Source organism: Thalassophryne amazonica, chromosome 5, assembly GCF_902500255.1.
Source record: "Thalassophryne amazonica chromosome 5, fThaAma1.1, whole genome shotgun sequence".
NCBI classification, from domain to species: domain Eukaryota; kingdom Metazoa; phylum Chordata; class Actinopteri; order Batrachoidiformes; family Batrachoididae; genus Thalassophryne; species Thalassophryne amazonica.
Window position 1 is genome coordinate 106,588,291 of NC_047107.1, and position 14,926 is coordinate 106,603,216.

At 38.6% G+C, this 14,926-nt stretch overlaps 1 protein-coding gene across 1 annotated transcript; it reads right to left on the minus strand.

The window, feature by feature from the left end:
* Positions 1-695: 695 nt before the first annotated feature.
* Positions 696-14,701, minus strand: zgc:113436 (uncharacterized protein LOC503528 homolog). Its single transcript, XM_034171048.1, has 8 exons — positions 14,447-14,701; positions 11,757-11,950; positions 9,899-10,010; positions 9,662-9,800; positions 5,977-6,031; positions 5,628-5,885; positions 5,434-5,550; positions 696-1,033 (listed from the first exon to the last, which is right to left on the minus strand). Exons 1-8 carry the CDS (start codon positions 14,613-14,615, stop codon positions 773-775), a joined length of 1,305 nt encoding a protein of 434 aa, XP_034026939.1. The 5' UTR covers positions 14,616-14,701; the 3' UTR covers positions 696-772.
* Positions 14,702-14,926: the final 225 nt, after the last annotated feature.

A 14,926-nucleotide genomic window follows, 5' to 3' on the forward strand; every position in this document is an offset into this window, starting at 1 on the left:
TCAATTGCACCTCGACTTTGCCTGAATGGTTGTCGAATTTTCATTTGACAGCACTCGGGCTCATTCAGCCGCTAGTGTGGCAAGCGTATTAGAATGACTCAAGGCCAGTGACAGATTAATAACTAAACATTTTAGTGCAGTAAAAAAAATCATCTGCAGTTGGTAAATAATAATATATATATATATATATATATATATATATATATATATATATATATATAACTTGTAGCACTCAAAGTTCTTAAAACACTTCACATTAAAAAAATGCAAAAAGAAATGTGAAAACAGAATAAAAGAAATAAGTTATATTAAAATAAATGTTTTAACCCGCTTGTAATTGGAGGATTCTCAGTTTGATTCCTCTGACAGACAGAAAACTCCCAGAGGTACCCTTGAGCAAGCTCCATAATCCCTGGGTTGCTCCCGGGGCGCAGTGGAGCGTCATGCATGGCAGCGCACCGACATCGGGGTGTGTGTGTGTGTGTGTGAGTGAGAGAGAGTGAAGCCTCACTTTGAGCATCTGCACCAGGTAAGGCAGTACCTGGATAAACGTCTGATGTTTAGATTTTGTCTCTCCAGTTTCATCCTTTCATCACACCTGCTCTGAGTTGCACATCCTCTCCTTGCATGATTCCTTTTAAAAACATGAATTCCTGTGTATGTGGAGCATTTCGTGCATATGCATCATTTATAAATCTGGCATGTCAACCTTCCTAGCAGCCAGTCAGGATGTGGCGTGGTTACAGCATTTTTTTCAAACTTGCCCTAATCCTCAGTGGGCATCGGGCTCAGTCAGGTGATACACCAACTCGGTCTTTATGTCCTCGGAGCCATTCTCCTCCGTAGCCAGCACTGTCTCAACAGGGAAAGACAAATACAAACTGTCCTTCAGTTTATTCGGAGAAAGTGAGTCCTCTGCTCCATACAGCGTGCTGGTCATTTTAAAGCTCATGGTGGACATGTTATGCGATTTGCGTTTGGCATTCTTCTTCTTCTTCTCTTGTTTGTAAGCAGCATTCATATTGGCTATTACCTGGGAATAGGACAAAAGGACAAGAAAAAACTGAACCACCACCACCCAGTTACATCATAGCTAAATCTACGACTACATCTGTCAATGTGCTAGATGCCAGGTAACACATGTCCCATAGTGCTGTGGAGTGGTCAAACTGGTAATGTTGGTAATCTCGCCTTTAAGGTTCTACTCTCCAAGTAGTGACCGATCTCACACTCCTGTGTGCTGAGAATAGAGCAGGGGGTACTGGAATTGTCTGAATTACCTAATTAAGTCTTGGATGTCCACAAAAAAGTAAAATATTGGTTTGAGGGGGTTTGCAATTGTCAGTATCATAGTAGAGTTCCTGTATTCATGTGTGGAAGAACCTTGTAAGAAGATTTCAGACACACTTAAAGTGGACCAAACCATTTCTTAACCTTAGTTGAACCTGTCTCACATCATTGTAATGGCTCATTTAAGTCTATGGTCCAGTGTGTGGCGCAACGTGGCCAATTCTGGAGTAGGGTAATGTACACTTAATAATACACTTTACTTTCTTACTTACAGAGACTCTGAAGTAGACTGTGACAAGTGTATACTGATGAACGGCAATGTTAGCTAGTTTCCAACATTTGCCTTATGTTGCAGATTAACCAACTAAGGTTAGCTAGATAAAGCTAAGGGCCCTGTCACACATAGTACAAATAAGTACAACTCAAGGTGACTCACAGCGAAACAGCTCGTATGAGTGAACCACGCGAACATCGAGCCGACGGGCTGGTGTGCATGATCCCAGTTCATGCACACGACAGTGTCTTTCGAGCAGGAAGTGTGAGCAGCTGCACCACATCACGCTGCTGATGTGGAGAACAATAAAATAAAAACCAGCTGTATAATTAGTGAATATCACTTGGTTGATATAAATAATACATAAAAGGGGACACAATACAGAACCCCGTGGTTAAATAACCCCAGTTAATAAAAATGTCACTCACAGGATTCGAACCCATAATCTCTGATTACCAGCCAGAAACATTACCACTGCGCTACCATTGCTGACCTGTAATCACTGCAGAAAAATGTCTGAAATCAACAAAGACATGGACAAGGTGCGCTGTGTGCAGCTGCTGCAGCCCGGCGCAAAGTTGAAAGATGTTTTATATATTTCCACGTAAGAACAGCAGGCAGAGACATGCGCTTCATGGAGGAATGTTGTCAGTTCATGTCCTTCCAAAAACGGAACGTGTTCTCAAGCTGGGACGTCCAGGAACAGAGATATTCACAGCCGCGATTGTGAGCGGATCCCCCCCCCCCCCGTCCGCTCAGCACCCAGATCAACGTTAGTGGTATTATTGGACAAGTAATACGTATAATTATTCTATTGAAGCAGAGTAGGAGATATAGCTAAGGTTTTGACACAAATAAATCAAGGACCTATTCTAAGCATTACGCTTGCGACAGTTTTCCTTGCTTTAGAAACATGATGTTTTTTCTAGGAAATGACATTTCTACCTTTACAAAAATGTATTACTATGTGTTAGTATGAAGCACAAACAAACTGACAAAATACAAGGTTATTTCTTTAACATTCAACTTTAGATGATAATGCTAAATATCAATGTCACACAAAACTGATGAAAAAAGTGCTATTTTTGGGGTAAATTTCGTGCATCTCTCTGGAACTGTGCGGAATTTTTCCATGAAATTTTCAGTACCTGTCAAAGAGACTATAGGCAACTCACAGATAAATATGGATGGTGCTAAATCAAATAATGGCTTGTTCATGACAAATGCTATGCAAATCAGCAGTTAGGCTTCATTATTTTTGAACTAGGCCCTATTGCGTATGTAGGTATTGTCGTAAATATTTATATAACTCTCCTGGCGGTGGTGTTTGTGTTTGTAATGTGTGCACTGAGCTGTCATCCAGCTGCCAGTGTGCTGCGATCAGCTGACAGGCCCCTCCCTGTGCTGTGTGCGATCAGACATCGCTGTCCGGCCCCCCATTGCACTTGTTGTCATGATAATAAAATGCAGAAACATCTAAACATGTGATCAGGTCTGTACATACATATAAGAATTTTATGCAAGTGTGCAAGGTGCGACATGTGCACACATGCGAGACACATGAACCATATGTGTGGCTTTTTGTAACTCCACAGTCATGGGGCACTTAGACAAATTTCACATCCAGCTCGACAGTGATCATCTGCTGACTGTTTTTGTGCTAATCGTGCAAATGGCTACACATTTTCTAAGTGCCAAACGAGCTGTTAGATGTGTGTGTGTGTGTGTGTGCCAGCTGGAATTTGTCCGACACCTGCCGCGAGAGGGTTTGATGGGCTCACACAGCACACACTGTCTTTTAGCCACTGGTGTGCGCAAATAGTTGTAGCAACAGGTGTACGAGGCGTTCGAGGCAGCTACGAATTTACATGTTTTGCATACGATTCCTGCTTCATACGTATTTCATGCCGAATTCAACCAATTTCGCACCATGTGTGAAGAAGCCCTAACATTTGCCTTACGTAACAACAGTTAATATTTGGTAACTACCCCCTTATTGTCATTGCATAATTTGTACTCTACAGGTTTCGCCTAATTTAGCATGAACACAGGGTGCAAGGCTGAAGATCCAGGTTTACCTACAACAAAAATCAACAGGGTCCTTAAGAGTTGGGCTGTGTAACTTCTACAAAATCTGCTAACATTCAGGAGTCAGGATATGCAACACATATCACATTTGCCACAATTGTGTATATATAGCACAGATTGTTAGCTCATGAATTTTTTTTTTTTTTTGTAATTTAAAGGAAAAATGCTCCAGTGATTTTTACCACTGACTTTCTATAACCCCCAAATGAATGTCAACTATGCCAGACTTGCCAAACGTATTCGGAAAATGTTTTAACTTGATTGATCATCAAACTGTTTTCCAGCTGGATATAACCCCTGTAGCATTACCGCTGTTAGATATATTTGTGTGTTTATCTATTATTTTGCTATTTTGTTTTCTTTAATTGTTTTGGTATTAAGTAATTACTTTACTTAAATTATGATATTCTTAGTTTGATATATTTGTCGTCTGTTATTTGTTTAAATGTGCATGTCAAACTGGGTTGAACAGGTTTTACCACTTAGAACAAAGAGATTCAAGTTACAATATAAATCAAATGTCCCGTTATTGCGCGGGTTATGGGCAGGGGGCGGCACCTCCCCTGAATGCCCATGAAGACCAATAAGGGAAGGATTTTGCGAAAGAAGGTCCGTCTTTGTCACACCCTTGTTGTGCTTTATAAAAACTGTTTTAGTCCATTGTTCGTGGTTGAACCGATGGATCTCCTGGGAGAGAGAAGGTCTTCAGAACCCAGGCCTGTTTTTAAACGTGAGTTTCAATAAATTCTAACTGAGGAATATATGGACTTTGTTCTTTGTAAGGGACAGTATTTAATAAGAACTGGGTAGAGATTAATACCGCACACCAACAATTCTGAATTTTGTCTTGTTTTACTGTACAGACAGAAATATAAGAATAGCAGATCCCTGGGGACTAGGGTGCTGCTTAATACTCTGACCCCTGAATAGGTTCCAACTGATGGGAAAATATGCTGTGTAAAATTTTGTTTCCATAAATTCATTTTTAGAGGTAGCTCAAAAGCACTGAAATTTTGCTATTTTCATGCTATATAACAGTATACTAACTAAAGCTTGAAAATCACCTATGGAGGCCATCTTTCATTTCTAAGCAGGATTTCCAGGAAAATTCATGAGGACTTTTGATATGTTGTTTAGGATGGGTTGGGTACCATTAAGCATTCCTTTGCATATTAATATATAGCAGAAAATAGCAACATTTCAGGGTGTCAGAGTATTAAATTTCAAAACTTTGCAAAATAAGGGCCACCCTACTGGGGACTAGTCTGCTAGTCTCTCTTCCTATGAACTCTTGTCAATTTCAACAATAAATAGCTCCAAAATGCACCTGCCTGTTTTGGAATGCATGACTTAAAAAGAAGGAACAATGATACAATGTACTTTTAAAACTTTGAAATCAAACTTACACATTTGGTTAAAATCTGTTGAATTAAATCAGTCTGAATTCCCTGGGTAGGGAACTTGCTATTTGTTTGTGTAAATTGTGTTGGGACTAAGGATGAACATTAGCTACTTATAAAAAAAATAAAGCATATTCACATGCAATTCCCTTAAATGTCACAGAACATTTTTCAGTTTACATGCATATCAATTAAATGTGCAACCCAATTTCTTGTTGAGATATTAATAGACATTTTATGGCCCTTAATGTCCGCTGATGTATATGCCTTTAACTGTCATGAAAATTGCAATACCAAGTACAGTTTGTTTTCTATGTCTCTTTAAAAGCAACAACATTCTCACTGTAAAAAAAAAACAAAAAACAAAGTAGTCAGGATTACCAGCTGCTTCAGAGAATTCTGTTGCTCCTGCATGATGGCCATATGTGTCGAGGCTTTCTCCTTTGTGGAATAAATATCTGACTCTTGGTCGTCACAACTCAGCAGACTGAGTGTTGTCTAAAACAAAGAAAATAAGCAACCAGACATTACACAGTACTGATGGAAAGGGTTTGTTCCTTCAATAGTAGTCCTACCTCATTGGGTAAATTAGCTTTTCTGCTAAACATGAGGGAGTACGGTGTGAACTTGGTGGTCGCATTGGTGGACGTTCTGAACACAAACAGTACAGCGTCCAGGTAGTCGTCCCATTCAGCCTGCTTCTCAGTGACCATCTGCAGGATGGCTTTTTTCAGTAAAGGACTTGTGCAGTCGTGGAGAGGGTTGAGTTGGAGGTGATCCAAAGGAGAAACCTTCTGCCCGATGCTCCACCTGTCGCACAGCAATTTTGTCACCTAGGAAATATCAGTTCATAACACTGAAGATTCATTTTGATCCACAACACTGCTCCAAGATTTTTACTTGAACTTCCAGTTCAAGTCTCACCTCATCACAGAAGTCCGCATTCTGTGCACATGCTATTGTTTTAGGTGCACCAAACCTGATTGAACAAAAAAATTAGTTTTATTAATAATCAGTCATTGTGGAATCAGCAGCAAGGATTAAACTGCAGGGTCAAAGTATAAAGGCCTGGATGAAAAGTGCTGAGTTTAACCATAAAGGAAGGGCATGATGTCACATCAAAGAAACTTGGCCATGCATATATTTCAAGGCAATAATTGGCTTCTTGTACAACCCCAATTCCAATGAAGTTGGGACGTTGTGTAAAATGAAAATATAAACAGAATACAATGATTTCCAAATCCTCTTCAAACTATATTCAGTTGAATACACCACAAAGACAAGATATTTAATGTTCAAACTGATAAACTTTGTTGTTTTTGTACAAATATGTGCTCATTTTAAAATGGATACCTGTAACACATTTCAAAAAAGCTGGGACAGTGGTATGTTTACCACTGTGTTACATCACCTTTCCTTCTAACAACACTCAAAGTGTTTGGGAACTGAGGACACTAACTGCTGAAGCTTTGTAAGTGGAATTCTTTCCCATTCTTGCTTGATGTACAACTTCAGTTGTTCAACAGTCCGGGGTCTCTGTTGTCAGATTTTGCGCTTCATAATGCACCACACATTTTCAATGGGTGACAGGTCTGGACTGCAGGCAGGCCAGTCTAGTACCTGCACTCTTTTACTACGAAGCCACACTGTTGTAACACAGGCAGAATGTGGCTTGGCATTGTCTTGCTGAAATAAGCAGGGACGTCCCTGAAAAAAAGACGTTGCTTGGATGGCAGCATGTGTTACTCCAAAACCTGGATGTACCATTCAGCATTGATGGTGCCATCACAGATGTGTAAGTTGCCCATGCTATGGGCATTAACACACCACCATACCATCACAGATGCTGGCTTTTGAACTTTGCGCTGGTAACAATCTGGATGGTTATTTTCCTCTTTTGTCCAGAGGACACGATGTCCATGATTTCCAAAAACAATTTGAAATGTGGACTCATCAGACCACAGCACACTTTTCCACTTTGTGTCTGTCCATTTCAAATGAGCTCAGGCCCAGACAAGGGGGTGGTGTTTCTGGATGTTGTTGATGTATGGCTTTTGCTTTGCACGGTAGAGTTTTAACTTGCACTTGTAGATGTTGCGATGAACTGGGTTAACTGACCACGGTTTTCTGAAGTGTTCCTGAGCTCACGGGGTAAGATCCTTTACACAATGTCGGTTTTTAATGCAGTGCCGCCTGAGGGATTGAAGGTCACTGGCATTCAATGTTGGTTTTCGGCCTTGCCGCTTACGTGTAGAAAGTTCTCCAGATTCTCTGAATCTTCTGATTATATTATGGACTGTAGATGATGGAATCCCTAAATTCCTTGAAATCGAACATTGAGCAACGTTGTTAAACTGTTGGACTATTTATTCACTCAGTTGTTCACAAAGTGGTGATCTTCGCCCCATCTTTGCTTGTGAATGGCTGAGCCTTTTGGGGATGCTCCTTTTATACCAAATTATGACACTCACCTGTTTCTAATTAACCTGTTCACCTGTGGAATGTTCCAAACAGGTGTTCTTTAAGCATTCATCAACTTTCCCAGTCTTTTGTTACCCCGTCCCAGCTTTTTTGAAACGTGTTGCAGGCATCCATTTCAAAATGAGCAAATATTTGCACAAAAACAATAAAGTTTATCGGTTTGAACATTAAATATCTTGTCTTTGTGGTGGATTCAATTGAATATCGGTTGAAGAGGATTTGCAAAGCATTGTATTGTTTTTATTTACATTTCACACAACGTCCCAACTTCACTGGAATTGGGGTTGTATTTGGCCTTTGATACAAAACTCCACATGTTGGAAGTTGCAACTATTTGACAAAATGGACAAGGCCTAGTACTCAATCTTTAAAGAGTAAAAAATGGTAAAGTGTTATGGGGACAGACTACATGAGATAGAGCTGCCTAGCTCCAGTCCAAAGGTCTAAAATTTATACAAATAATTTCAACTGGTTTAAGCCTGTTAATCTTGATCTAAGCAGTGAATGTTGTGCGTTAAGACAGAGGACATGACACTTACATTGAGAGAAGGCTTTTTGAGATCCCCAGTTTTCCCCCAATCCCTCAAATCAGTGATATTTTTGTCATTAAGCTTGCTACGGTTGGGTTAGTTGAGTTCCACAACTTCATCCCATCATGTTAGTGTTCTTTACAATGTTCATTCCCAATGTCTAAGTTCAACAAACAATCCACTAGTATTTAGCTTTGACACACTACAATTGTAACCCAAGGTTATAAACCAAACTCTATTATTATTAATTATTATTATTATTTTGTTCATGTTTAATTTTGACAACAGCCTCTCTCATTCAAGTTGCAATTCCTCAAGGAGAGTGTAAAATTCATTCTTTGTAAAATTGACTCTTCTTTTCCTTTTTGCATTGTTTACACTTATTGTGGGTGAAAAGCAGTTTCACATCCACATAATATGTGGTGGTGAATGTGAAAATGAACCCACAACAAAGACAAAATGATTTTCTGTGCTAGTGAACATGCATAAAGGACAAGAATATTCAGACTAGTTGTAGGACAACTAGTTCATATACAACTTTAGCTGACAACAGTATTTCTCAAACATTTTCAGACCAATGACTGATTAACTATCTTAAAAAAAAAAAAATTGTGTACCACCTAATTCCCCAAATATCCATAGGTCTGCTTACCACTCCAAGAGTACATAAAATTACAATTCCAACGGTGATAAAATTCAGCCATATGAACATCACAAAACAGACATTTCAATTTGAAATTTTTGGATTCACATGCGAGTTGAGATAATAATGATAATAATACATACATGCTCCTATTGATTAGATTGTGGAGTTGTTTTAAATAGCTCGAGAAATACCTTTAAGTTAGAACATGATATTAATTTTCCCAATATCCCCATGGACCACTAAGAGTCACTCATGGACCACCAGTGGTTTGCAGACCACTCTGGTCTGTGAGGCTGTTTGAGAACTTCTCTTGTCGTGAACCAACGGCTCACAGCACAGTTATTTTTTTTTTAGTCTGACGCAAACTTTAACCACTGGTCTCCCGAGTCTCATATTATGACTTTTCCCAAAACCTTTTAAGGCAGCTCAAAAAACAAACAAAAAAGGGGCCCAGGTGTCTTTTTCAATCAGAACAATGCTGCTCTTAATAAATCATTGTCATGGCTCATATGCATGACTGTGGCTTTACACTGATCCAGCATCATCAGCCTTCCATCTGTTCCAAGACATAAAGGAACAACTGGACAAAAACCACTTTGAAGAGATGGTAAGAACTCTTGACAATCTGGATGAAACTTTCAATACAGCACTAGGTGCTGAAACTTACTAAAAAAAGAATGAAAGGCACTGTGGTATGACTCAAACTTCTTCATCCAAACCACAAGCATTTCAACTGCATTATTGTTCCATGGTGATTGTCACAGCAGAGAGAGAGAGAGAGATATTTCAAAAACAATATTTTTTAAGGGTTAATATAAACATGTTGAAAGGAATCAATGTGACACCTGATCATAAAACTAAAGCTACAGACGGCGTTAGTCATGTATCCTATGTCGGTCGAACCCTTGTGTCGGCCTCGGTGTGATTAGTAAAGCTGCTGGTTTGGTTCTACCTGTAGATGCATTTGGAAATGCATCTTGCCACAGAGAGTGCATCAGGATTTCGCCTTGGAAACGCCTCCACCCACTTAGTAAAATAATCAATGAGGACAATAACACTTGTGTTGCCTTGTTGGGTCTCTGGGAAAGGCCCTAGTGAAGACAACACAAGAACAGAACCAGAAGTGTTACGGTGTGAGAATCATTCATAAAACAAATTTAATTTTCTCTAGGAAACCGAGGCACAACACCGAATATGTCGAGTCCAACTATGTCCCACGGTGCATCCACTTTGATGGGTCGAACAGTGCGTGCCATGATTTTAGTCCTCTCTGTCTGCTGACAGGTCTCGCATACTTTGATCTGAAACAGGCAACAAACAGCCACAGAGGTCAGAAATACAACTAGTGATAGCCAAAGTAATAAGACTGAGGGGCTGGACCAAAGTCAAGCATAATACTACGGAACTGGAACTGTTTTTGTGTCATGTGACTGGTGACACATTTCTTCTTTTGACACAAAGCTTTGGTCCTGCCGAATAATAAAGCCATGAATAATGATGTATGGATTTGTCAGGAATTTCAGTGATTCGATTAATAAGCCATGTATATGAACATTGCGCAAACAATTAAAAAGCACTGTGAATGAATGCGAGTGACTGCATCAGCGCACACAGCACAGCTTATCTGATTGATTATAAACAAAATGTTAAAGTTATCATAAACATACTTTTACAGCTGCTCTTAAGAAGGAATGAACCTGCAACTGTTTCACCAAGCCACTCCAATATAAACATTACAAATAATTACCTTTCAGACTGTTCCAAATACCGTCTCCACCTCATGAAGTGCAGGAAAGAGAGAGGAAAAAAGTTCCAGATGAAACAGTCCTCTGTGATTCCCGAAGCGATTAGAGGTGTTTTCAACAGCCAAACTCTGACAGAAAATGATTAATCCACTACGAAATAATTATTTTATATACAGCATCCAGCGCACAAAGAAGGTGAGACTGTCACGACGAAGTGCGCGAGAGGACGGAGCCAAAATAGCCTGTCAAAAATAACCTGCCCTGTCGTTGTAGCCACCAGGTGTTCAGATAATGGGCTTCTAACAGCCTCGCCCTCACCACTAACATGCCTCTAACATCCTTGTTTGTCCTCGTTGTGCCCCATACATAAACTGCCCCACGCTGTTTTTGCTAAATTTTGAACTTCTTGAAATTAGCGCCACACTCAGAGATGAGCCTTGTTAGCCGAATATTCTGCCTCTAAGGGCCACTATTCTCCCACGTTTGTTGAATAACTGGACTCATATCAAAAAACATGCTACGTGGCTCATTATTCATCGTTCATTTTTTGGTGGGTCCAGGGCTTAACAAGAAATGTTAATGCTTCACCATGTTTGGCACCACTTGTCGAATCAGATTATAAAAGGAAGATTATTATGAATTGTTTTTTGTTTTAGAAACAAAAATCAAATCAAATTACTTTGTGATTCACAACCTGGAGATACACACAAATTTCCACTTTCTCCTTGCATTACACTCCCTTTTTTATTTACATGAATAGAAAACAAACATAAGGAAAAAAAATAAAGGTCTGTAATCAAGATCACAAAATTATACCCCCCAACAAACCTTCTGTGAAATATATGAGCTAACAAACTGGTCACCCTCTGCACATGCAATCAACATATATGATGCATTTAAAAACAACAACAACAAAATTCAAATTATTTCCCATTCAAGATGTGGACAAATATTTTCCTTCATGTACATCTTCGTATAGTGTGCTTCCACTATGTGAAGTTTTATTGAAATCCATTAAGTGGCTTAGTAAAAGATACGCTTTTGAAGTCAATGTCATACAGTAGAATGCATCAATTAAACACAAAAGTCCAATTAGGTCTCCTTGAAGTTTCAACGGAATCCACCAAAAAGTTTAGTGTGATTCCTAGAAACCACCCAGTATTATGAAGCAACAAAACTTAAATGTGTCAACACACAGTCCGGCAAAATCAGTGGTGCTTCACACCGCTTCAGCTTCCAATCACCAGTTACAACAAAAAGTTGTGAATGTGACGAAACAAACTTCCCCAAAACTATATTTACCCAATCCACGACATCCTTGATGATCCCCAGCCAGTAGTATTTGCTCTGAATCCTGTGGACGGTCTTCTTTTGGCCCAGGTGATGACCAATGTCGTTGAAGTGGCAGTCGAGGAAAATCTGCCTCTTCCTCTCGGCCTCGATCACCACCTCCCTCTTTTCCTCTTTCTTGGGTCCAACATAGTACAGCTTGCCCTCTGTAAGGTAGACATTTTTAGGATTATAGTACACTGTCAGTTAATTTATTGGTCACAATTAATCAACATATTTTAAAGTCAATAAAATCTTACAAAATTATGTTTAAAAAGATAATCATTTAAATGCTTTTCCACAAACCAGGGTCACTGTCCAGATGCCCACAACACAGATATTCAGCTTACAGTTATTTAAAATAAAAAGAAAGCTAAAATCAGAAATGAACAAAACAAAAACATTTGAAAAGTCATAATACATACGAGGTCTGCAAGAAAATTAACGTACCTTTTTATTTTTTTCAAAAACTATATGGATTTGAATCACGTGCGATTACATCAGCCAACCTTGAACCCTCGTGCGCATGCGTGTTTTTTCACGCCTGTCGATTACGTCGACAGGCGTGAAAAAAATAAAAAGGTCCGATACTTTTCTCACAGACCTCGTAAATGACTTTAGACAATCAATTATCAATGTGTGTGTGTTAAATTTTTTGCTGTTTAAGTGATCAAGCTTTTGGTGGTACTTCCCTTGTGTTTTCTGCTGCACTTCATTTATTTTTAGCACGCACAGGCACCATGAGTACCAGTTATGTGCATGCCTGACTACTGATGTTGAAACAGTCATCTTTAGAATATGATTTGTCTTCTTTTGAATGTTTTTAAGGTTGCATGTGTGTATGTATACATCTATAGCTTGTGTGCCAACACGGACAAACTCAGAAGATTTTGCACTCCCACAATTAACCATTTTTGTCGTGGCCATATATGTTCCGTACAATGTGCCAACCTATAAAAAAATCTGATGTATGTATGTATACATATACGATACATTAAATTTTATGAAATTTGAAACATAATTCTGTTTCCACACCTTGGCTTTGTTCACTTCTGCAAGTCTTGTGAGCAGCATAATTCCGATTTGTAAACTACGCAGAACATATGCACTCCAATGAGTGTCACAATATAGTTTTTCAAGAATTCTAATCTGGTGTACCTCAAGCAATACTGCATTAAAAATGTGTGCAATTCTGAAAAGCACAAGACTTCCTCTCTCAACATTCATTAACTACTTTATATCATTCATTAGGCTGCTTTTTTCCATATATGACCTATTGCATTGAGGTTGGGGAAACACATACAAAACTAATACAAAGCCATTTTTTTTTATCACAAAAGAAAGCCATAAGAATTATCAGTGATAAACCATATCATAAGCCAACCCACCCATTATTTGTCTGTTTACATATTTAACAATTCTGGGACTTGGTTTATTATATCACAATACAAATCATGTATAACGTTACAAAGAAACTTTCACCTCAACATGTCCAGGATCTGTTTAAAATGAGGGATTCCTGTTATAATTTGAGGGAAACATTATTATTATTATTTGAGAAATTAAAGATTCAAACTACTGTAAAAAGCCACTGTGTTTCTATTAAAGGTGTTAACATTTATTAATCTGAATCTCAGTCCCAGAAAATGTTGAAATGTAATGATTTTTCTATTTCAGCTGCAATTCTTATGTTGGAATATTACAGTTAAAGTACTTACAAACAAAAGAAGTATGACAGGTTTTTATCAAGTGACAAGTCCGAGCAAAGTACATGTCATAAATATTTAATTTGAAACTCAGTCACGGGTTGTCTGGACAACCAGCTTTTCCTATAGGACAAGTAAACTGCCAGGGTTACTCGTCCTATGGACAAGTACACTAAAAAGCTTAATGTCAATGCCTGTTTGGTACAACTGTCCTGATAACATTAATTTATTTGGTACCTTAGTTGGCCTTAAAAGGCTCTATTAAAACAATGTAATTACTTGTAATAGTATGAAGAATTAGGTTTATCGATTTTGGTATTGTTCTTGGATTGTGCACTACTGTTTGTCTGTTGAGAAATTTTAGTGCATTGATTAATCTATATTGTTTGTGCTTGTCTCTTTGGTATTTGATGTTATGAGTACGTATATTATATATATATATACATACATATATACACACACACACACATACATACATACATAAAGAACGTATATTCTTTATTTTTATGGAAAAAGGGGTGAGTGCTTTTGCTTCTGTCTAAACCCTTTCGGCCACATCGGTACACTGTTAAATAGTTTTATAATGAGGGGTTTTTTTTGTTGTTGTTATTGTTGAGTCTGTGTACTGAATAAATTCATTCATTGATCGGTGCCGTCAATTTTGATAACCACTATCTAACTCTTAACAAGACCAAAAAAGACAAGCAACTGAAATAGAAATGGGGTAGTGAGTGTGGAAGCAGACAAGCCGAATTAACCAGAGGCCTTTATAGATTTATAAGATGTCTTAGTTGTTTTGCAAAGACGTGTCCACTTGCCGAGGACTAGAGTCAAAGTTAAATTACAGGATTTTCTGAGGGTAGTCAGTTTCGTCAGTAGTGCGGCGCCTATTTTGACGCCGCACTCTGATCACTCGTCTTCCCCTCGATAAATGAGCTGAAAACACATTTTGCTTACCGTCAATGATAAACTTCTGAGCGTATCTTTTCAGATTCTTCTTTCTCAGAGGACTTATTGTCTGAGGAAAGCTTCCTTTCGCCACAAAAGTGTAAATGTCACCGAGTTTATTGGAGCTTGATTCAACCACCTCCTCCTCAGCCACCTGTAACGACTCCACGCTTAACATTTCAAAACGTGCAGACTATCGGGGGAAAAACAAAACACAATTACGGACCCTATTAAATAAATCGACAGGAGTCGAAAAAATTCTACATTTGCAAAATAAAAACAAGACGTGAGCGCAAATTTATTCTTCTTCCTCTATTCATTACATAGCTGTTGCTAAAATGTATTACGGCCACCTATTGATGCGGAGTGTGCAATGCAGTTGAACTGTAAATGTCACTCCTCCTCCCTCACTTCCAAAAATGTATCAAATCTGCCCTTTACATGTTAAAGTAGCTTGTTGTGTCTTGTTGTAGACAAAGCCGACGTTCA